At 36.2% G+C, this 23,442-nt stretch overlaps 1 protein-coding gene and 1 pseudogene across 1 annotated transcript in view; one reads left to right on the top strand and one right to left on the bottom strand.

The window, feature by feature from the left end:
• sorcs3b (sortilin related VPS10 domain containing receptor 3b) overlaps positions 1–23,442 on the top strand; it is a 177,962-nt gene that overhangs the window by 118,392 nt on the left and 36,128 nt on the right. Inside the window, exons 14-19 of the mRNA XM_067367933.1 lie at positions 17,924–18,031; positions 18,349–18,466; positions 18,925–19,058; positions 20,505–20,618; positions 20,853–21,024; positions 23,068–23,254. Of these exons, the coding sequence (XP_067224034.1) occupies positions 17,924–18,031; positions 18,349–18,466; positions 18,925–19,058; positions 20,505–20,618; positions 20,853–21,024; positions 23,068–23,254 (833 nt within the window). The remainder of the gene's footprint in view (positions 1–17,923; positions 18,032–18,348; positions 18,467–18,924; positions 19,059–20,504; positions 20,619–20,852; positions 21,025–23,067; positions 23,255–23,442) is intronic.
• Positions 11,218–13,395, bottom strand: LOC137007093 (E3 SUMO-protein ligase KIAA1586-like; annotated as a pseudogene).

Here is a 23,442-nt window from a genome sequence, read left to right on the forward strand (position 1 = left end):
ACCGTCATGTGGACTATTGTAACAATGTCTTTAGTACCTTTTCTGGACCTCAAAAGGTGCAATGACGTTGCTGTCAATGTGTGGTTCACAAACCCTCAGATTTCATCAAAAATATCAATGCGTGTTCTGAAGAGGAACAAAGGTCTTAAAGGGTTTGGGTGAGTAATGACATAAATTTCATTTTTGGGTGAACTAACCCTTTAGCTCTATGCATACATTTCATCAAACACAAGGATTATCAATTAATAAAATTATTATGTTGTCATGGTCCTTTGAGAAAATAAGTTACTTACAAAGCATGCTTTGAAGAAGTTTGTGAGGTTGTCACCAAGGACAATCTGGGGTCCTCTGAGCACCAGTAACGTAATATCAGTTGGTTCTTGAGTCTATTGGGTAGTAAAACAAAACACAAAGTTACATAGCTAGAATAACAAGAAATTATCTACAAGATATCTGAACCAACAAAGCACAATTCTGATTGTGTCACTTATTGTGACGTTTTCATTACTGTAAAAAAACACTGCAAGTGTATAATGGATATGGACTAACCCTGGTTTGGGTCAACAGCTGTCCAGCATTCCCTCTCTTAGATCGAAAGATATCAATTAGATGAAGACGGTGTTGATCAATGCTTTCAGAGAATTCCTGCTTAAGGTTCTTTCCAACAATCCTGTTCAACTCCACGAACACCTGCAAGATATAAAAAAAAAAATACAGAGCAGTACATTTAAAAACTAAATCATACTGTGGTTGAAGGTACCCATGTTGTGTGTGAGAAAAGATAAAGGGATAGTTCACCCAAACATGAAAATTTGCTCATTTACACACTTATGCTGTCCCAGGTGTTTATGAATTTCTGTCTTTCTTTGGATGAACACTAAGAAAGTTTTTCATAAGTCATTTCTGTGAGCTTGTGTATAATACAAGTGTACAGGACTGTAGTTGATGCTTCAAAAACCACACCAAGTGAACACAATGGTAATTCATGCAAACCAAGACATTGATTCATCAACTGTGGTTGTGTGGATTATAGTGTTTGCTTTGTGTGATTTTTAAAGTGTCAATTTAGGGGGTCCTGTATACTTGCATTATATGGACTCAGAGATTAAATATTTTCTACAAATATTTGTTTGTGTTCATCTGAAGAAAGAAAATCATATACTGCTGGGAAAGCATGAGGGTGTGTAAATGACACTGAACATTGACATCAAATAATAATAGAAAGATAGATCGGTAATAGCACTCTTGAACATACCTGATCTCCTGTAAAAAGAGCAGGACAGCATTCCACCATCTGGCTTATGGACCTTAAAAAGAATTTTTCAACGGTTACCAAAATACATCAAAGAGACATAGGCTATGCTAATGTTAGCCACAAGCATGTGTGTGTACATACATTCACACATGCTGATATGAACAGACAGAAGAAAAAAAACAAAGAAATGCAAACTGTGAACATACAGAAACACACTGGCTAACGTTATAAACTGTGACCTGACAGAAACAGCAAATTTAAATGTTAACGTAAGCTAATCTGTGAACTGAAGAAAAAACAACAACAATGTCCAACCGGCACATTAACACTACATTTTCAGCGTTCAACTAACATCAGCCCGGTTTTGGGATAATCACTTTTGTCAGAAATATAAGATTAATACACTCACCGTTTAACGTTTCTTTCAAAAATCCATGTTTAGTGTGCAGCATCGGCAGGAAGATTGAGCAGACTTTTCAAACAGCGCGCTCCTCTCACTGTCGGTCACCTGTTTCAATAGGCCCCTCCCTCCCTCACAAAAGTGTAACATTCCGAGTTATCACAGCTTAACATGATCAGTGCACTCAATATTTAATCTGATTAGTGCAAACAACTAATTTGATTTAGTTATGACAGTGCTTTTTCAAAAACAACAAAGAATCAGTAATGACCACTTAAAATGTTTCATTAACACAAAATCCGGGTTTAGAGTGTGGGTACCATGGTAAACAAAACAAAAAAACTCCCAGAATGCATCACACTATTAATAAATAATGCAGCTGAATTGTACAATATTTTTTTCTAACTATTGTTCGAAAAAGATAGTTGTTTGCTGTGATTTTTGTTCTGTTTTATTTGCTTTTTATGTCGAATTTATCTTTCTGAATATTTTGTTTATTGTCACCATTGTTGAGATTCATATGCTGATTACTGATAGCCTATCTATATTTCTCATTAGAGTCCCCTTTTTTTCAGTCCTGCAGTACAGTTATAATCCATGTTGTACTATCACCGGATTAGCAAATAAAATATATTATGGGCTCATATTAATTATTATATTTCAAACTCATTGATAAATCAAAATATATTTAATGACATCTAAAAAAGAATTACCCATAATTACACTAATTTATTTCTAGTTCAGTTTGTTGCTTCAATTGTGTTTTGGCACACACCAATTCAACAACCAAGCATAAACCCAATGTTTAAACGTTTAGTGGCCAACTACTGGAACCACCAATCACCATCATGGTATTCCAATCATGGTAATCATGGTATTTATCAAGCCTCTGACAATTACTCACAAGAACACTGCTGAAAAAAATCTTGCCTCAAATCTGCGCTTAAAAGTTACTTATGAAGCATCTCAGTTATAATTTATACATCTTTTATACATCTTAAGTGTCAGAGCGTCAGCGTCTTAGAGATGATTCACGACACTTTTCTGTGCCACAAATTATATTTTGGATGACGACATAGGCATGGACCAATCACTGAATAGATTTCTTTATTTAAGAATATTCTCAGATAAATTCACACTGAATGGTGGAATTCCTCAAAGGACTTTACGTTCAACACATTTGACAATAAACATTTTTCAAGATAATACATTACGATATACACATTGGAAACTTCTTTTGAAAGGCTGTGAGTGTGTTATCAAAAGCTACTGAACTGGAACTGTGTGTGTCCATCAAAACAGCCTTAGAGCTTTGATACTGAACTTTTTCAGTTAAAATGACTTCATTAAACACTTTCCATTTGTTCTTTACATTAATATAAATATTTTACAACTTCTTTTGAAATGCTGTGAGTGTGTTATCAAAAGCTATTGAACTGGAACTGTGTGTGTCCATCAAAACAGCCTTAGAGCTTTGATACTGAACTTTTTCAGTTAAAATTACTTCATTAAACACTTTTCATTTGTTCTTTACATTAATATAAATATTTTACAACTTCTTTTGAAAGGCTGTGAGTGTGTTATCAAAAGCTATTGAACTGGAACTGTGTGTGTCCATCAAAACAGCCTTAGAGCTTTGATACTGAACTTCTTCAGTTAATATGACTTCATTAAACACTTTTCATTTGTTCTTTACATTAATATAAATATTTTACAACTTCTTTTAGACTGATATGAGGCTTTTTTCAAAAGATATTAATTTTAGAAGTGTGCCAATACAAATTAGCTTTATTAGACTTTAAGGGTACAAACTACACTTTTCCAGTCAATATTACTATATTAAACACTATAAGTGTGTTCTTTACATTGAGATAAATATTTTGCAACTTCTTTTATAATGTTCTGATGCTTTTTTCCAAAAATATTAATTTTAGAAATGTGTCAATACAAAATAGCTTTGTTACAGTTTAAGGGTACAAAGTATCCTTTTCCAGGCAATATTTGTACATTAAACACCATGACTATATTCTTTACATTGAGATAAATATTTGTAAACGTCTTTTACACTGATATGAGGCTTTTTTCAAAAGATATTAATTTTAGAAATGTGTCAATACAAAATAGCTTTATTACAGTTTAAGGGTACAAACTACTCTTTTACAGTCAATATTACTATAATAAACACTATAAGTGTGTTCTTTACATTGTGATAAATATTTTGCAACTTCTTTTAGACTGATATGAGGCTTTTTTCAAAAGATATTAATTTTAGAAATGTGTCAATACAAAATAGCTTTATTACAGTTTAAGGGTACAAAGTATCCTTTTCCAGGCAATATTTGTACATTAAACACCATGACTATATTCTTTACATTGAGATAAATATTTGTAAACGTCTTTTATACTGATATGAGGCTTTTTTCAAAAGATATTAATTTTAGAAATATGTCAATACAAAATAGCTTTATTACAGTTTAAGGGTACAAACTACTCTTTTACAGTCAATATTACTATAATAAACACTATAAGTGTGTTCTTTACATTGTGATAAATATTTTGCAACTTCTTTTAGACTGATATGAGGCTTTTTTCCAAAGAAATTAATTTTAGAAGTGTGTCAATACAAAATAGCTTTATAACAGTTTAAGGGTACAAAGTATCATTTTCCAGGCAATATTCGTACATTAAACACTATGACTATATTCTTTACATTGAGATAAATGTTTTGCAACTGCTTTTACACTGATATGATCATTTTTTCCAAAGATATTAATTTTAGAAGTGTCAATAAAAATAGCATTACTACACATTAAGGGTACAAACTACACTTTTACAGTAAATATTACTATATTAAAAACTATTACTATATTATTTACATTGAGATAAATATTTTGCAATTTCTTTTACATTGATATGATAATTTTTTCAAAAGATATTAATTTTAGAAATGTGTCAATACAAAATAGCTTTATTACAGTTTAAGGGTACAAAGTATCCTTTTCCAGGCAATATTTGTACATTAAACACCATGACTATGTTCTCTACATTGAGATGAATATTTGTAAATGTCTTTTACACTCATATGAGGCTTTTTTCAAAAGAAATTAATTTTAGAAGTGTGTCAATACAAAATAGCTTTATTAGACTTTAAGGGTACAAACTATACTTTTACAGTCAATATTACTATAATAAACACTATAAGTGTGTTCTTTACATTGAGATAAATATTTTGCAACTGCTTTTACACTGATATGATAATTTTTTCAAAAGATATTAATTTTAGAAATGTGTCAATACAAAATAGCTTTATTACAGTTTAAGGGTACAAAGTATCCTTTTCCAGGCAATATTTGTTAAACACCATGACTATGTTCTTTACATTGAGATAAATATTTGTAAATGTCTTTTAAACTCATATGAGGCTTTTTTCAAAAGAAATTAATTTTAGAAGTGTGTCAATACAAAATAGCTTTATTAGACTTTAAGGGTACAAACTATACTTTTACAGTCAATATTACTATAATAAACACTATGAGTATGTTTGATTAACCAATCATTTATGTTTTGTTTCTGTGACTTATTTATGTTTTAAAGTACTACCATAATAATGATAAATCAATGACAACTACATACATAACTATAAATGATTATGAATTTTTTTTTTAGCATTACTACACATTAAGGGTACAAACTACACGTTTACTACACTTTTCCAGTCAATATTTGTACATTAAACACCATGACTATGTTCTTTACATTGAGATAAATATTTGTAAACGTCTTTTACACTGATGAGGCTTTTTTCAAAAGATATTAATTTTAGAAGTGTGTCAATACAAAATAGCTTTATTATTAGACTTTAAGGGTGCAAACTATACTTTTACAGTCAATATTACTATAATAAACACTATGAGTATGTTTGATTAAACAATCATTTATGTTTTGTTTCTGTGAATTATTTATGTTTTAAAGTACTACCATAATAATGATAAATCAATGACAACTACATAACTATAAATGATTATGATTTTTTTTTTTTTTTTTTATAAAAAAACTAAATAATGTTCAAAATAATAAGAAAGTAAAACACTAATGTATAGTTGCCTATCTCCTTGGTGGTACAATAAAGTAAAAATACTTCTGCAATCAAAGATCTTTGACAAGTCATTTTTTACATAGAGCATAAACCACAACACTTTCTTAAAGTAAAGAGGTTGTTATTGAAAACTTTTACATTGTTCATATCACTTCACTTGCATCCTATTTATGAAAAAAACGAAAAAAAAAAAAAAAGAAAAAAAACATTTTAGATATTTTAAAATTTTAAATGTTTTTGTAGATAATAAAAAGTCAACTTTGAAATTACCCAATATCACAAATATTTCAACCTCCCAAATGCAAGTATTTCTTCCCCCAAAATTCATTCACATAAAAGACCAGCAGAGGACAACAAGCAACACAACAATATGAAGCCTATACCAAATACTAAAAAAGTGTAAAGCATTTACATAACATATCAAATAGTCAATACATTTTTTCTTACAATGTAAGAACACTTTCAGCATAAGCTCCTCTAACTGAATAGCTTACAGACACAAATCACAAGTCCATGGTTCTTCCTGTGCTGGCACTTTAATGTTGAGACGATACCACCTCAGACAAATTTCACATTGTACCTGGAAGGAAAATATGAAATGTTGTTAGATTTATTTGCACAGTGTTGTAATTATTAAATGTAGTTGTGAAAACACATGTTTTCACTTAAAATGAAGTCAACAGCCAGAAATTGGATAAACAATACCCAGTCGTAGAGCACATCTACTGGATCTCTTTGTCTGTATCCACAGTTTGAACATTGATCATCTTTGTGACGTATTTCTTTGCATTCACACTTAATTGCTCCTCTTTTGGGGGTAATTCTTTTTGGGCGCAGTGTGTGATTACACAACATGAACTTTGCTTAGTTTCCATTATTACTGTTTTGGATTTAAAAATGCCAAATATCTTTTTTAAAACAGACTATCATACCCGAATCTTTGGCATGCCTTTTCGGCTTCTTGCATTTCATTTGTACCACTCAGAGAGTCAAGCACGAAAAGGGTTGTCAGTCTGAGCATATACAAAATAAATTGGATAAAAAGAAACAAATAAATTAGCAAATAAATGTCACTGAAAGATCAAACATGTCTAAATGGGCATATGTAGTAGCTTATCATTGAAATTAGCACTCTTTTACTTACCACAAACCTCCAGTGATTTTTGGTGATATTGACAAAAGTGATGACCCCATCATATTGCTCAAAGTTGACCTGTTTATCAAAAATTTAAAAGATCATGTCTGTGCAGTGTACATGTGAAAATTAAATATCATAAGTAAGTGCACTCACTTTTCAAAATCCTTGCTGTTCCATCTGCTCTCTTGTGCCATTTAAAATGACACCTGTGGTGTCATGGCTTAGCTGGTAGAGATTTGCATCCTCTTTATTAAGTACAGCTCTGAAATAGCACTCAATAGTCTAAAAAATTATAAACATTTCAATTTGAATCACATTACTTGATTGACATACATTGAGGACAGCATTTACTGTTACATACAAATATAATTGTAATTATGCATTTAGATTTTTGTTCTGTAATGTGTACCTCTCCAAATAACCATTCATGTGGCCTCAGTGCATTGAATTCCTTGTGATGTAAAAGGAACTCGAGATCCAGGCTAGGAGACCAAACAATGGCTACTAGCAGCTCTGCATGTTCCCTTTTCTTCAATAGCATCTGGATCTGTAATGATATGAAGTTCATAGAGTAAATAATAGCGTACCTTCATATATGCAATTAATAGTTTAAAGTTTTGTTCTAATGACTTTATTACCTGTTCATCTACATGGAGTCCATCTGCAGGAGGCTGACATGCATCAGAACTTGAAGTTTCCACTTCCACATCCTTCTTGATCCTCTTTTTGGGGAGCAGGTATTTTATGTGGAACAGAAAAGAATTTGGATTTGGTGGATGGGAAATGTTCTTCCTTCTTCTTCCAAGTTTCTTGAGACTGATCAAGGTTCAAAGGTGCCTCAGGTTGCCGCACAAGCTTTTGAGGAAGTTCATGCTTTATGATGTGCTCTGTATACCTCGCTTGTAGAGACTTGTGCATTTTTCTTATGAAGGTCCCTGGTTTGACTTTTTTTTTCTTTATGCATTATGGAATGTTTGACAATTCCAAACCACCTTTCAGTGTGACAGTTGGCATCTCTTGTTTTTGGTTGTTTCTTTGTTATCCCCATGTACTGTTCATGACATTCATTCATCAGGTCTCCCAACAGCAAGCCACTCCAAAGAGGAAAGATAGCAAGGTACATATCAAAGAGGACTGTGAGGATGCCTGGACAAAAGTATGGGTTGTCTTCTGTTGCCAACCCTGTGTCATCATCAACCATTTCTTCCTTCACCTCTTTCACAATCTGCTGAAAAAAGGGCATAGAATGGTGATTTGCCACTGATGGTCGTTGCATGTGTTCTGTCTTCACTTTCACACATTTCGTAGTCTTCAGATTGGGGAGTTTCTTCCAGTGGCTCCTCTTTGGATCTTGAAATGACACTCTCCAAAATACGCAGACTTTCTTTGACGAGGTCTGTGTTTTGTTGGGTTGTGAGCAAGGCACATAATGCACAGAACACCTTTCTTGATTAAGTCATGTTGCTGGCATTTTGAAGTCTTGCAAAAGCATATATGGCAAAGTATCTCAGTCCTTTGTCATCTGTTTGCCTACAGATTGCCTGTCTGACAGCTTTCAAATGTGTAGTACAGCATATGACTTCTGCATGAAGCTCTGTTGAGGTAAGTGCTGATGTGCTCTTTGTTGAAAGCGAGCATCACACTTTGTATTAAAATCCAGCTATAATCAGTTTTGACCTGGTGAATTTTTATTTGGGTGTACTTTGATAAATGCAAAGTGAACTGCATGAGCCAAAATGCGATTGGTGGTACTGAGTGTTTCGTTGGAGAGCATTTCACAAATAGGCAGTGGTGGTGCATCTCAACCTGCATTTCCTGGAAGAGTGAGCGCATAGTACAACACCGGTTTGGGCTGTTCTGGAATTTTTGACACTACACCACCAGTGGCATCAAGATAGAGGGACACAGGAGACTTACTTCGCAAATGATGCACAAGAATGCTGATCCCCAACTCAGAGTACAAATGAACAATGAACTGATTCACACTGAAATGCTGTATGTAGCCTGGTATTTTGAAGTATTTTTCGTCAATGTCCTTAAATATTGTCTGCATTGAGGATATTTCCATCTTGATGTTAGAGTGTTTAATGAAGTCATATTAACTGAAGAAGTTCAGTATCAAAGGTCTAAGGCTGTTTTGATGGACACACACAGTTCCAGTTCAATAGCTTTTGAAAACACACTCACAGCCTTTCAAAAGAAGTTGGAAAATATTTATATTAATGTAAAGAACAAATGAAAAGTGTTTAATGAAGTCATATTAACTAAAAAAGTTCAGTATCAAAGGTCTAAGGCTGTTTTGATGGACACAGACAGTTACAGTTCAATAGCTTTTGAAAACACACTCACAGCCTTTCAAAAGAAGTTTGAAAATATTTATATTAATGTAAAGAACCAATGAAAAGTGTTTAATGAAGTCATTTTATCTGAAAAAGTTCAGTATCAAAGGTCTAAGGCTGTTTTGATGCACACAATTCCAGTTCCACGTGGTGCGCATTAGCGACATCTGGTGGTCAGACTTGTTTCTCCACCATATCTAAATCATCTAAATCACATATCTACGGTTTGAAAAAGCACTTGACCAAAGCTTCGGAAGTCCGTGACATACGGAATCACTCTTGTCTTGAATCAGTTATGTCTAATATAAACTAATCTCATCTAAATTAATTAATTTGTGCCTCAAAGCCTCGGTATCAACCGTCCCATCACTAGACATAAGTACCATGGACAGTGAGTCTTTATCACGCTGTCAATCGAAACTTGCACTTTGTAGATGGTGCCTCAGATTAACGATGACGTCACAGCACTCCATAGAGGTAAGTGTGTTTGTTTGCTGTCGAGTTCTACAGAAAATCGTGTTGTACTTTGTGCTCATAACAGTCAGTAACGATAATAAAATTAAATGAGCCTTTTTTAATGCTGATTCACAAAGTTATTGAAAGCGGAAGTCCGAATGTGCGAATATAAAACCAACTTTACCGAAGTTCTTTAAGGCTAGTGTATCTAGCTAATAGATAATTATCTTCTGCGTGTGTAAATGTAGGTCGCGACCTGACTCGCAACCTCTCCAGCCAGGCTACATAGCTTTAAAACAGGATATGAGATGAAGGTTTCACGGGTCAGCTTTGAACCGGAACATGAGATGAAGGTTCCACGAGTACAGCGGTCATAAACAATCGGCATTTTAAACAAGCTGCAACCTCCCCCTTTCTCTCGTGAAGCCAATACGGAAGTAACTTAAACTGCGATTCATCGACTGGCCGCTAGGGACAGGCTGTAAAAGGGAGCAGAATCTCATAAGAGTCCCATGTTAAATTGGCCAAGTTTATAGCAGAAAAAAACTCATGACAACTCTGAGGGGGGTGAATTTTTTTATAACTTATCCGTTTAAATTATATTAAGCCTTAAAGTTCTGCATAATTAAGGGCGTGGTCACTTGAGTGACAGGTAGATTGCTGCTGTCTGTGAGCTGTCATGTTACCTCAGCTGCCGCTGAATTTGGCATCTCAGCCGTTTTTGTGCTTTTTTTCTCGATTATTTTATACAATTATAAAATATGGCTTGCTGCATAATATTCGAGACTGATGTGTGTCTGTGTGCATGCATGGGGAAGAGACACAGAACACACGTTGTTGGATCGTGGCATTGGCTGAAAGTTTTGATTGCGAGATTAACTACAATGACAATACCAGGAGGATATACAACTCTGACAGCACTGCTTGGATATTATAACTAAAACTGCTGCACTATTTTGAAAAAAATATATACTTTGGACACAGGCTCATTTGTTTGTTAGATACGATCGCTGCTCAGATTGCATCCTTTCTTGAAGAACGATGACAGAGAGCAGATCATTCAGAAGAAATGTGAAATGTTTTTTTTTGTTTGTTTGTTTTGCAATGGACATTTATATTTTACCCAAGTGCCACAGATTGGATTCATCTCGCGATCTCTATAGACCCTTTTCCAGGGTTCGAATTACAAAGTGGCTTTCGGGGGAGCCCGATTTTCCGATCCTCCCTGACTGACTTTAACGCTTTTGGTGCATGTTAGGGCATTTAAAACAATAGGTTTACAGTAAACCTATTGTTTACTTAGTAAACTGTTTACTTTAAAACGCAAGCGTCAGTCAGTGTTGTCAGTGTTAGGGCAAACAGCTCTGTCCACGGTTCTGAATCAACTGCGCTTAGGCCTACATCATGCAAATCATGATAAAAAAACAGAATAACTCACATAACAATCATAAAAAAAATACATCAATATTAAATAGGATTAGGGCCAATCCTCACAAACGCACAGATCAAGTAAGTAATTCCATGATTCTTACCTTAAATCAGAAGTGACCACAGAGGCCTGGGGTCTTCTGTCTTTGCTTTCCGTCCTGTAACCCAGGATGTTGAGGGTCGGTGACCGGCTTTAATCCAAGATGATACAAAAGGCAGAGGGTCAAATTGCTCCAAAGGGGGTCCATTCAGATCCACGAAGAGAAGCGAGGAGAGGCTTTGTTCACGGAACTTGTTGCGATACTTGCTGTCAGTAGAATTCACGGCAGAAAATCCTCTCTCACACTCAGCTGAGGACGGCAAGTAGGTCAGACTTGCTGTTTGAAGTTTGACAAGCGTTTTCCCTGGTGCTCTGTTTTGCAATTTAAAGTCCCGGAACTCCTCGACAGCCTCTCAGGCCGGTTCTCCCAGTGTTTTTGCCAATGCTCGAACCTCAGTTTCCCCATATAGGATACGGGCGCTATGTTGCTGTGGCCAAAAGCGTTTATCCAGTGGTTTCAGCATCTGGACAAGGTCCGGTTCGGGCAGTCTCTTCTTTAGGCTGTTGATAATAGACTGATTGAACTGAAGACGGTTTATCTTCGGCCTGCTCTCTGAAAGCTCAACATCTTTGAACAGGCCAGTCGATATGCGTTGTTCGGCTTTTTGTGTGGATTTTCCTCCACTTGCTTTCATGGCTGTCAAGACGTCAATGGTCTGCTGAATGTGGCAACTTGCATCAACTAAAGATGTTTGTTTGCGTTGCAGTTTTAGCGACAGATTTTGTAATTCTCGCAGTACATCCTTCATACATGCCAAATCAGCCAAAAAACCTGTGCTTGTAAGGAGTTTGTGCAGGCCCCTGAATTTCTGCCTCTCTGTGTCGCAGCGAGATGTGTCTTCCATGGCTGTTCTGAATTGGTGCGCCAGTGCAGGATAATCGTTCCATACTGCCTTCACAGTGCGAAAACTACTAGCCACCCAACGAATTGTAAAGATTTGACCTATTTTTAGGATTTGCATGTTCAAACCTGTAGTTGCCTCCTGGAGCAAACGGGCGTTTTTTGATGACTGGTTATAGAGGGCGTAAAGTTTTGAGATAAAAAGCTCAAATTGGTTACATCCAGCTACTTCCTTAAGTGAGTCTTTGACAGCTAACTCAAGTCGGTGAGCTAGACAGTGTATTGACTGAACTTTGGGGAAATCTTGTTTGAGTTTAGTGACGAGTCCGCCGACTCTGCCCGTCAGTACCGCTGCTCCATCCATTGCAATGCAGATGAGATTTTTTCCCAGAAACTCATCATCCAGTCCCGCTTGTCTCAAGCTTTTCCTCAAACTTTTGTACATCGATTCGGCATCCGTGCCTTCTGAAAGCTCAACGATATCTAAAAATACATTATCCACTTCCCCCGTTCCTGTCATGTCACACCGCACATAAATGATCATATAAGCCAGGCCATGAACTGTGCTCTCATCTATCGTGATACTGATTCGTGATCCCAGTTCTTTTATTTTTGAAACAAATTTAGCTCTCATTTCACTGGCGATATTTTTGATTATTTCAGCACAAGCATGGTCTGATTTGTGCACATTTCCCACGTTTGCACCATTAAGTTTTTGATGGGACATTACAGCAGGGAGCTTTCTGTAGGCCATTTTTTCCTTGGCCACCATATAAGCAGATCTGAAAGACGTAGCTGTTTCTTGCATTAAATTAGCATTTACTTCAAGTACCTTGTTTGGGAGCACATCCTTTTCCTTCATCTCCGAAATCTCAACCGCTCTTTTGTGTGCCAAACTGTCCCGATGCTTGTAAATCTTTTTCCGCAGGTTATTCTGTGACTCGCTGCTGACCTCTCCATTCATCCATTCCTCTGACAGATGTACTCCCGTTGCTCTTTCGGCGAGCAACAGGCTTTTTGCCTCCATGCATACTGTACATCCTAACTTCTGATTTTTGGAGTAGAGCCATGTATTCATGATTCTCCACTCACTCCATTGCTTTGTTGTCCAGTTGAAAGGTGTTGCATGATCGCCTGGTCCGCTGCAGGTCGCAGCGGTGGTTTCTGGCGCCAAAGTCTCGCTATCCTCGGTGCTGGTGCTGTCACTAGCAGCAACTTTTAGCGGCGGCAGCGCCGACGGTATCACCGGCAAGCTAGTTGTAGCTGGTGTGCTGTCATCACTCCTCTTCGTTTGTTTTGTAAATCCAAATTGACTGAGGTTTGGCTGCTTTCTTTTTGACATTCTTATTAGTATCCACAGAGTGTTCCAAAAAATGAATAAAGTATGTTTTGAACTTGAAGTTAAGCTAACATTCAAATACCAACTCAGTGAGAAGTTCAAGTGGTGACGTAAACATAGTAATTTCAGTGAAGCGCCGCCACGCATGGATGGTCACAGCAGGAGACACAGCGGAAAATAGTGTTCGGAAATAGTAATGTAATGAGCGAATAAACACACAACATTGACACATTTTTAATATCATCATTTATTTCAGGAACCTTAATGTACAGAAAATCAAAATCTATATGCGACACAAAAAATGGACAGTGTTTTAGAGCTCCCCCTAAATGTCTCAAAGTAGGCTTTCAGGGGAGCCCAGGTCCTTTTCAGGGGAGCCGAGCTCCCCTTAGCTCCCCCGTAATTCGAACCCTGCCCTTTTCACAGTGACGTCAGTTAACTTCCGCCTATCCGCAAAGCAGTGTATCAGTTGTTCCCTCTTACCTTCGCGCAGGCGACTTCTCGGGAAAATGCTTTAATAACTTTAAATGCGAACTGTTTATGTCAAGAATTTACACATTCGGGTTCTTCTGGTAATGATATTTATTATTTCCTTTCTGTAACTGCCTTGGTTAGGGTTTCCACGAGCAGAAACTTTAGCAATGTTGTGTCCGTGTGTCAGAGTTTTATCACAACGATTGTGTGTCCACACAAATCTGTTAGCCTATTTGGAATAACAAGAACATTGTCTATAAAAACAAATCTTTGTTTTTAGAAATTGGTAGGCTATAATAATGGATATTGTTCTTGTGAGATTTATATATGAGTAATGGACACCTGGAAGTAACACATCCACATATAATACGCCGAAGAATTAATAGTGTGAAGATTTGAGATAATTTTACATCATACCAGTTTAAACTGAACTGCTGCAATATATTAAGAGTGTATAATCTGTAAGGAGTGTATTGAAAATACAAAACGGAAGTAGCCTATGTGTTCATTTAATGTTATTCCCTGGAGAAATAATTTGATTTCGTTCATTTAATTTGTGTTGGGTGTGCAAATAACAACATGGAACATCAAATGGGACTTCATACCCTTTTCACATGACGTCACACAGCTTCCGTTAGGACTCGAAGCAGTGTATCCTCACTTCCGTCAGCATAGTGGAATACTAGCGCGACTCGAATGAAGTGCACTCAATATTTGTACATATGCCTCAAATGTGGTTAAAGGATAACTGTTGTCGCCTAATTTCATGTACATTAAAGGTGAGGTATTTGGCAGCCGCAGATCTCAAACAAACTTACCGATCGGCGTGATTTGCTGCTTGAAGTCAGAGGAAAACAATGAGTAAACAATGAGTATACTATTGTAAATCCTCTGTATATTTTTGTATGCGACGATCTTGTTCTGCAATAAAGAGATGAATGATGACAGTGTTTTTTTTTTTTTACTATGGTAAAAATGCCATGTACATGAGTCAATTTTTACATTACAGTCTTCATGTAGAAATAGTATTATATTAAACACAATTTGCATTATTATGTGTCATATTTATCGAAATAAAAGTATAAAAATAGACTTTGATATTTAAAAATAAGCTTATGTTGATCTTCATTGTACATAGGCCTGTAGGCACTGAAATAAGTAGCGCATTAAGCTTTGAATGATTCGTTTTTTTACTGCATGTAAATGTTGGAAACATGCGTTTATTTCACAAATGCATATAAACAGCTTCATCTGCAATAAAGACAGCAAAGTTTGCAAGATATGGGCAGCAAATTGCATGGCTTCAGTAACTGTTACGTATTCAACTCCTCTGACTTCAAGCAGCAAATCGCGCCGATCGGTAAGTTTGTTTGAGATCTGCGGCTGCCAAATACCTCACCTTTAATGTACATGAAATTAGGCGACTACAGTTATCCTTTAACCACATTTGTGGCATATGTACAAATATTGAGTGCACTTCATTCGAGTCGCGCTAGTATTCCACTATGCTGACGGAAGTGAGGATACACTGCTTCGAGTCCTAACGGAAGCTGTGTGACGTCATGTGAAAAGGGTATGAAGTCCCATTTGATGTTCCATGTTGTTATTTGCACACCCAACACAAATTACTGGTGTTGGAGCATCTATATCTTAAAAAAACACCGTAAATTGACAGTAAACCTTTAGAACTTTCTGATGTTAAAACTTATCTTTATTAATAATTTAGATAGTATCTAGATAGATAGCTCCTTTGCTTGCTAACGTGGTCACGTCGAGCTAGGCGGGCGTGGTTTCAGCAACCAATCACATCAGCTCAAACCACCTCCCCGCCTCTTTGCCCATTTTCAGTTATCCGGGAGCGACGTTCGGTGACGCGCAGCTAAGATGGCCGCGGCCTCATTTTCGCTTCAAAACTGCTGTTCAGAACTCTATGGGTGACGTCATGGACGCTACGTCCATATTTTTTTACAGTCTATGATTTTAAATCAAGCATGTATCGGACACACGAGCACAAACAAACATAAGCACGCCCAACACAAGAGAAACTGACCCAACTGCAAGATAATAACTGCAGTAAAGCCCCAAATACTGATCAGTCTCTCGACGAGAAAACCATCCTCACAGAGCGTGTCCTATCTCCCCAGCCCAGAGTCTGTTTTCGAGCTGCCGCCATTGAAGTTTTAAAGGAACACTCCACTTTTTTTGAAAATAGGCTCATTTTCCAACTCCCCCAGAGTTAAACAGTTGAGTTTTACCGTTTTCGAATCCATTCAGCCGATCTCCGGTTCTGGTGGTACCACTTTTAACATAGCTTAGCATAGTTCATTGAATCTGATTAGACCGTTAGCATCGCGCTTTAAAATGACCAACGAGTTTTGATATTTTTCCTATTTAAAACTTGACTCTTCTGTAGTTAAATCGTGTACTAAGACCAACGGAAAATAAAAAGTTGTGATTTTCTAGGCTGATATGGCTAGGAACTATACTCTCATTCAGGCGTAATAATCAAGGATCTTTGCTGCCGTTCCATGGCTGCAGCAGTGCAATGATATTACGCAGCGCCCGTGAGCCCCTGCTTGCACAGGGAACGTGCCTTGCAACCATGGAGACGTTTGTGAGAGACGCTGCGTAATATCATTGTTCCTGATACGGCAGCAAAGTTCCTTGATTATTACGCCTGAATGAGAGTATAGTTCCTAGCCATATCAGCCTAGAAAATCGTACACTTAGTACACGATTTAACTACAGAAGAGTCAAGTTTTAAATAGGAAAAATATCAAAACTCTTTGGTCATTTTTAAGCGCGATGCTAACGGTCTAATCAGATTCAATGAACTATGCTAAGCTATGCTAAAAGTGGTACCGCCAGAACCGGAGATCGGCTGAATGGATTCGAAAACGGTAAAACTCAACTGTTTAACTCTAGGGGAGTTGGACAATGAGCCTATTTTCAAAAAAAGTGGAGTGTTCCTTTAAGCTGCTCACAAGCCGCTCTGTAACCAGCGATTGGTAGCGCGATCCCTGACGTCAGACCCTTACGCCAGCAGATCGACGGACGGATCGTCCAATCAGAAGTCACACCTGAAATGGAGTACAGACATGCACATATATGCAGCGACATGAAGAAAGAAAAAAAAATCAATTACATAGCGCAGCGTACGTAACAGTGCTCAAGAAACATTTCTTATCAATGTTGAAAACATTTGTGTAGCTTAATATTTTTTGTGGAAACTGTGATACAAATTTTGCAGGATTCTTTGATGAATATAAAGTTAAAAAGAACAGCATTTATTAGAAATGAAAATCCTAACATATAAATGTCTTTGCTGTCACTTTTGATCAATTTGATGTGTCCTTGCTGAATAAAAGTATTACTTTCTTAAGAAAAATCGTACTGACTCCAACCTTTTGAATGATGGAGTGTATAAATGAAATTATAGAACTAACTTACCCCTAAATTAACTTGATCTAAACAAAGATCGCCAAGAACACAACTAGCACACAACTAACCTGCAAGTTCAGGTTAAACATTCAAAACTCGGAGTATGGGGCAAACAGGAGGGCTCTAAATACCCAAGAATAAATGTCATGGACACAATAAGGGGCTGAAGAGACACTTAGAGAGCAAAATAACAAAATGTAATGCAAAGGACAGAAGGAAAGCAGAATAAAGAGATGCAACATAATAGAACAATGAAATGCAAAATAGACTGAATGTGTAATGAGACATAATATACATTAAACATGACTCATAATGATTAGAAGGAAATGTAAACACAAGTGGGGTATGGTGAATAATTTTGTCTTGATATTTTTCTATGAAATTTGATTAGATTTGATTTTAATGTAATTATGCAGATGCAGCCCACATTAAATGTTAATGCAGTGATTCTGCAATGACTTGTTTTTGTGGATCTGTTAAATATTCTCAGATGACTGAACAAATGCATCTTCTATTTTTATGTCTTTTTCAAATGTGCACTGTACAGTATATTAATCAGAATATGAACCTAATGTGCTTTGCCAGTGAAATGAAAAAGATTTGTGTATGTGTGTAGGATTAGTTTGGATGAAGGCCGGCAGTGGGACAAACTCAGCTTTTCGTCTACACCCCTATTTGTTGATGGGGTTTTGATGTCTCCAGAGACTGAGAATCGGATCATTACGTAAGAATCATTTTACCTCATCTTCTTAGCCACACTGATCTAAATAGTCCAGGAGGTGTCAGTAATGACTTACTTGGGATCATTATTATCAGATTCAATATTTTCATTTGCATATTTGGACTATGATCCTGCACACTTACTTGTACTGACAGCACTGTAGTTTTACTGACACTTCCTATTAGTCCTTTATGGATTTGCTGTAGCAAAATGTGTTCTTTTGGTCATTTAGCAACTGTAAACAATGTAAAAAAAAAAAAAAAAAAAGAAAAGAAAAAGTAAACAAATCCTGTTGTACTTAAGCACCTCTGTCCTCGTAGATTCTTTGGGCACTTTAGTTACCACTCCGACTGGCAGCTGATAAAGATTGACTACAGCTCCCTGTTTGGGCGGAAATGCACAGACGGAGACTTTCAGACATGGCACCTCCATAACAAGGTTGTCACCTCACATTTATCAACACGCCTTGCTGTTCGGTCTCAACAGAAAAGCACTAATTCACTCACTCAACATTCAACATGAGTTTCTTTTGGCACTGAATTCGCTAGTAATTAGGGCGGTACGCAAGATTATTTTCACCTCTGGGGTAACATGCCCAAGCAGAATGGATATTAATGGTGTCATAATGGATTTTTGCAACAGATCTTGGCACATGATGTTGGTGACATGTTGTCCATCAGCTGCTTTGATTCTCACTTGTGTTTTTACAGTCAGCATCTAGTGCATGTCAAATCTGGTTTCTGGAAAGCACAATAAATACGCTTTTTAAAATTCGTACAAACTATTATAGCCATCCTTAGCTAAGCAGAAGGAGAGTAACATCCAGTGTAACTGGAAAACTGTGAGCCTGTTTTGGGGGAAATCATGTGAATAAGTGACATTTATGTGCATTTAAGGGCGAGATGTGTGTGATGGGAGAAAAACAGATGTATATGAAGAGGAAGCCTGGCACACGCTGCACTCTGGGTCGGGAGTATTCTCGAGTCGTTTCAGCTGAGTCCTGCATCTGCACTCTCTATGACTTTGAGTGGTGAGTCACAGGCACGCATACGCATACGTATACGTGCACATGCATGGAAATTCAGAGCACCAGCTTAACCAATGGAGGAAATGAGTGACAGTAACTCTTGCGGATCAAAGGACTCAGTGTCACATGCAGAGAACAAAAGCTGCAGGGATCCAACCAATTATACAGATGAATTAAGTGGCATTTGAATGTTTAAAAAAACAGTCCTTCCTCACATGTCTGCTCAGTGCAGCTTATGATACTGTTGCAGTCACTACATTAAATTAGCTTGCTCTTGAGGAGGCAAGGTAAATCCTGGTTTTACATGGGTCTTTCGTAATCATATCGCTATACTGATGGAGATGTCTTTATAAGCCCACCACGATGCACATGGAGACACCCTCCTGCACTGATCATAACGACAACATAAATCTCACTTGTACTGCACACTGGCTCCATTAGAGTTGTCTGCTCCTAGGCAAATTACACATATGAATGAGAGGCGCGTGGAATTAGCATAATGTCAAATGATTAATTATCTCCAAATGAATAAGTAATGAATATTTAAACGGATGATAAATGTGGCAGTGATCTGATTAACCTGAAGGAGCTAGTTTTACTGAGTTTAGCCCTGATCCCCTACAGCAGTTTAAACGTTGTAAACGTGCAACTCAAGACTACCGTGCTGCTGAAATGTTTGCTCATCAGGGTTCCATATAGGTATGAATACAACTATTTTAAATGTTATTGATCCAATACTGACTTTTGCTTTTATCTTTCATACATTTCCCATATTGTACACACTACATGTACTATAAGAACTTCCTTTAAATGCCAAGAAAGGTTAGACACTCAGAAACAGAAAACAGAAGTTTGTTGAATTACTAAAAATATTAAAATTAAAACTAAAATAAAAATAAAGCTAAATAGAAATTTTAATAAAATAATACAACTGGCAAAATAACATAAAATGACTAAAATTAAAATATAGAAATAAAAGCAAATTCAAAATATCAATATACTACAATAGTATATAAATGATAATAAAAATAACACTGTTCCAAGTGCAACTGTAATTTTAACTGCTGAGGAATTCAACAAATCAGGTGATGTGTGGTAAGTTGCACATTTTTTTTAGAAATGAATAAAAATAAGGCAGGTAACTTTTAATTCATTTTCAAATCATTTAAATGATTTCTACTAATAAACTTTAAACTTAGGTTTAAAATATTTCTTTGGCTGTAATTTTTTTATAATTTTTTGGAAAGGTCAAGGAAAAATCATGTCAGATAGAGTGGGGTTTTAGCTGATCCTATGGTGCCAGAGAAAGCCATTGAAAAAAACTTTATTTTCCAGTGTATGTAAAGTACAGTCTATATATTCAAGCCACTTCTCTATATAGACTGCTGTGGCATCATAGAGAGCTTAACCAAACTGAATAATTGATGTGTTTTTATGATTTCCCTGCAGTGATTATGGGTTTGAGAGACAGGCCAGTGGAAAATGTGCACCTGCATTCTGGTATGATGTCAATTTACCAGCACACACCTGCAGCCATGGACAGCGCTTCCGCAACAGCACAGGGTAACACACATGCATAGATGCACAGAGAAGCACAGACCCACAAGCAAATGTACACACATTGCAGTATGATTCATAGATGCAATATGAATCTTCTGTTTGGTTTAAATTATTAGCAGTCCTGCCCTAAATGAACATATGTAGCCTGAATATGATTGTTTGAGTAAAACATGCCCCTTTTTGTGTTTCTGCTGGTAACAGAGGTGTTTTCTAAAGTATTTGTGCATGTCGGTGCAGGTACAGGAGAGTGCTGTTGAATAACTGTAGAGAAGGTCTGAAGGATACACTGAGTCCCAGAATGCAACAGTGTAAACCCATAGCACCAATTGGACTACAACTGAGCACCATCAACTCTCAGCTCACTGCTGTAGTGGGAACAAACATCACCTTCATAGTAGCCTTGCAAAATGTGAGTTAGCAGCTACACACACACACACACACACACACACACACACACACACACACAAAGTAATTCATATGGTAAGGTGTTGTGCTTTAGATTAGTGGTTCTCAAACTTTTTTAGGTGGCAGACCACTTCAAAAATAAGACAAATTTTCAAACCACCAAACCCTAAATCTCATAAGGAAGTCTCATTCAATATCCTTTTCATCAATCCTGTCTTGAGCCACCAAGCCATAATTTGCTAGGCCAGTGTTTCCCAACCGGGATGCCGTCTGGCGAGAGCAGGGGTGCCATGTAAAAAATACTTCAAACATTTTTATATTGCTAAAATGTGTAAAAAATAAAAAAGCAGTTTATATACCATCAATCTCTGATGTCTCTAATGACAACAAATGACATGCACAAATTCATAATAAAAATGCAAATCACAAGAAAGATAGACACAGTTGTTTGGTTTTGTTCTAAGTGAACTTTAACAATTCAGAAAGAAAACGCACATACAATATCCATGCATCTGATCTTAAAGTGACAGCAGCCTAATAAACATGTTGCTGTCCATGTTTTTAATGTTAATCAAACAACAAGCAACAGACAAAGAGAAAATCACTCACTGCTCTTGACTGAATAACTTTTGTAACTTCTGTAGTTATCTGTATTTAATTTTTTACAATGAAGACTATCCAAGGTTATTTTACATTTAATTACTTTATTCAGTTTCTGTAGTATTTCTTACCTGAATAGTCCTACTACTGTTAAACCTACAAGAAAAACTTAAAGCAATTTATTTCATTTGTATCTTTATTCTATTATATTTATTTGTGCTATTAGTAATTTAGTAATTTCTTTATTTGTTCTTATTTTATTACTGACTATTTACTTGTCTTCAAAATAATTAAAGTTTGAAATCAAGCTATCATTTGCAACAAAATTACCCCATTGTAAAAACACATATATATTCAGTGAGCAAACATTTAGGTGGGATAGTTGTAATGGTAACTGAGCAATGTTTATGTATGACTAAAAGCCTAAATTTAAATCTGTCATTATATAAAGTGACCTCTTCAGAAGAAGTTATTGATTGCCTAGACTTTCAATGGATGAACAAAACATTTGATGATATAAAAATATCTAGGGTGAATTCAGTTTGATTGGGACACTGTTTGCCATTGAGATGACTGGAAAAAGGGTCCCAATAAATCTGAATTCACCCTATATATGACAGTAGCCTATGTACGGCGGTTCTTCCCTGTGGTATCGAATATTGATACTTTTGCTGAAATTAACTAGACTGCTACTAATGAACTTTAACAAGCCAAGTCACTTGTTAAGAAGACCATGTACACTACCTTTCAAAAGTTTGGGGTCAGTAAGATTTTGTTTTTAGAGTAACTAATACTTTTAATTAGCAAGAATGAATTAAATGTATCAAAAGTTAAAGTAAAGATATTTATAATGTTACAAAGGATTTCTACTTCAGCTTATAATATCAAATATCAAATCAGCATATAAGAATGATTTCTGAAGGACCATGTGACACTGAAGACTGGAGTGATGACTGTGAAAATTCATACTGTGTTTTTGTCAAATAAATACAGCTTTAGTGATCATAAGAGACTTCTTTCAAAAACATTACAAAATATTACTGACCATAAACTTGAATGGTAGTGTAAAACTTTCTTTATGGTAAAGCACTAATGCATTATAGAAATAACATTTTGATTTGCTGTATAGCTGCTTTGAAACAATGTGTATTGTGATAGAAAAAAAAATTGATTTGACTTTCATTATTAATTTATCATAAAATAAATGTTACAAGTGATCTTGGTTAAATTAATTGTTATGAGCTGATTGGTGTTGGTTATTAATATTTAATTTTATATAGATCTATTTTTTTTTATCAGACAATCAACTCACGGACCACCAGCAGTCTGTGGACCACAGTTTGTGAGCCACTAAATTAGCCTCACTGTCTCATAAAACATACAATATATCTGCTTTTTTCCTCTGTTTTTTTTTTTTCTTTTTCTTTTTTTTTTTTTTTCTCTGTAGGGTGACTCGTTGTCTACAAGTCTCCATGTGGATTTTGGAGATGGCATCTCAGTGTCATACTCCAATATAAGTCGCCTTGGTGACAGCATCACACACACGTACAGGGTTGCTGGGATATTTAGGGTCACCGCACGTGCTCAGAACAGTCAGGGGACTGACAGCAGCTCGGTCTATCTGCACATCACTAGTATGTACATGACCGCACACATATATTTCTACAAATTTGAATTTTCTTTAAAGGGTCATGAAACTCCCCTGTTTTAGCCTGGTCATTCACACCTCTGTGCTGGAAAAAGTCTGTTAAAATAGGCGTGTAAAGCTCTGGAAAAGTGGGAGTGTAAAGGGAAGAAGAGGGGAAGAAGAGAGGAGAGAACA

The sequence above is a fragment of the Chanodichthys erythropterus genome, chromosome 18 (genome assembly GCF_024489055.1).
Source record: "Chanodichthys erythropterus isolate Z2021 chromosome 18, ASM2448905v1, whole genome shotgun sequence".
NCBI classification, from domain to species: Eukaryota; Metazoa; Chordata; class Actinopteri; order Cypriniformes; family Xenocyprididae; genus Chanodichthys; species Chanodichthys erythropterus.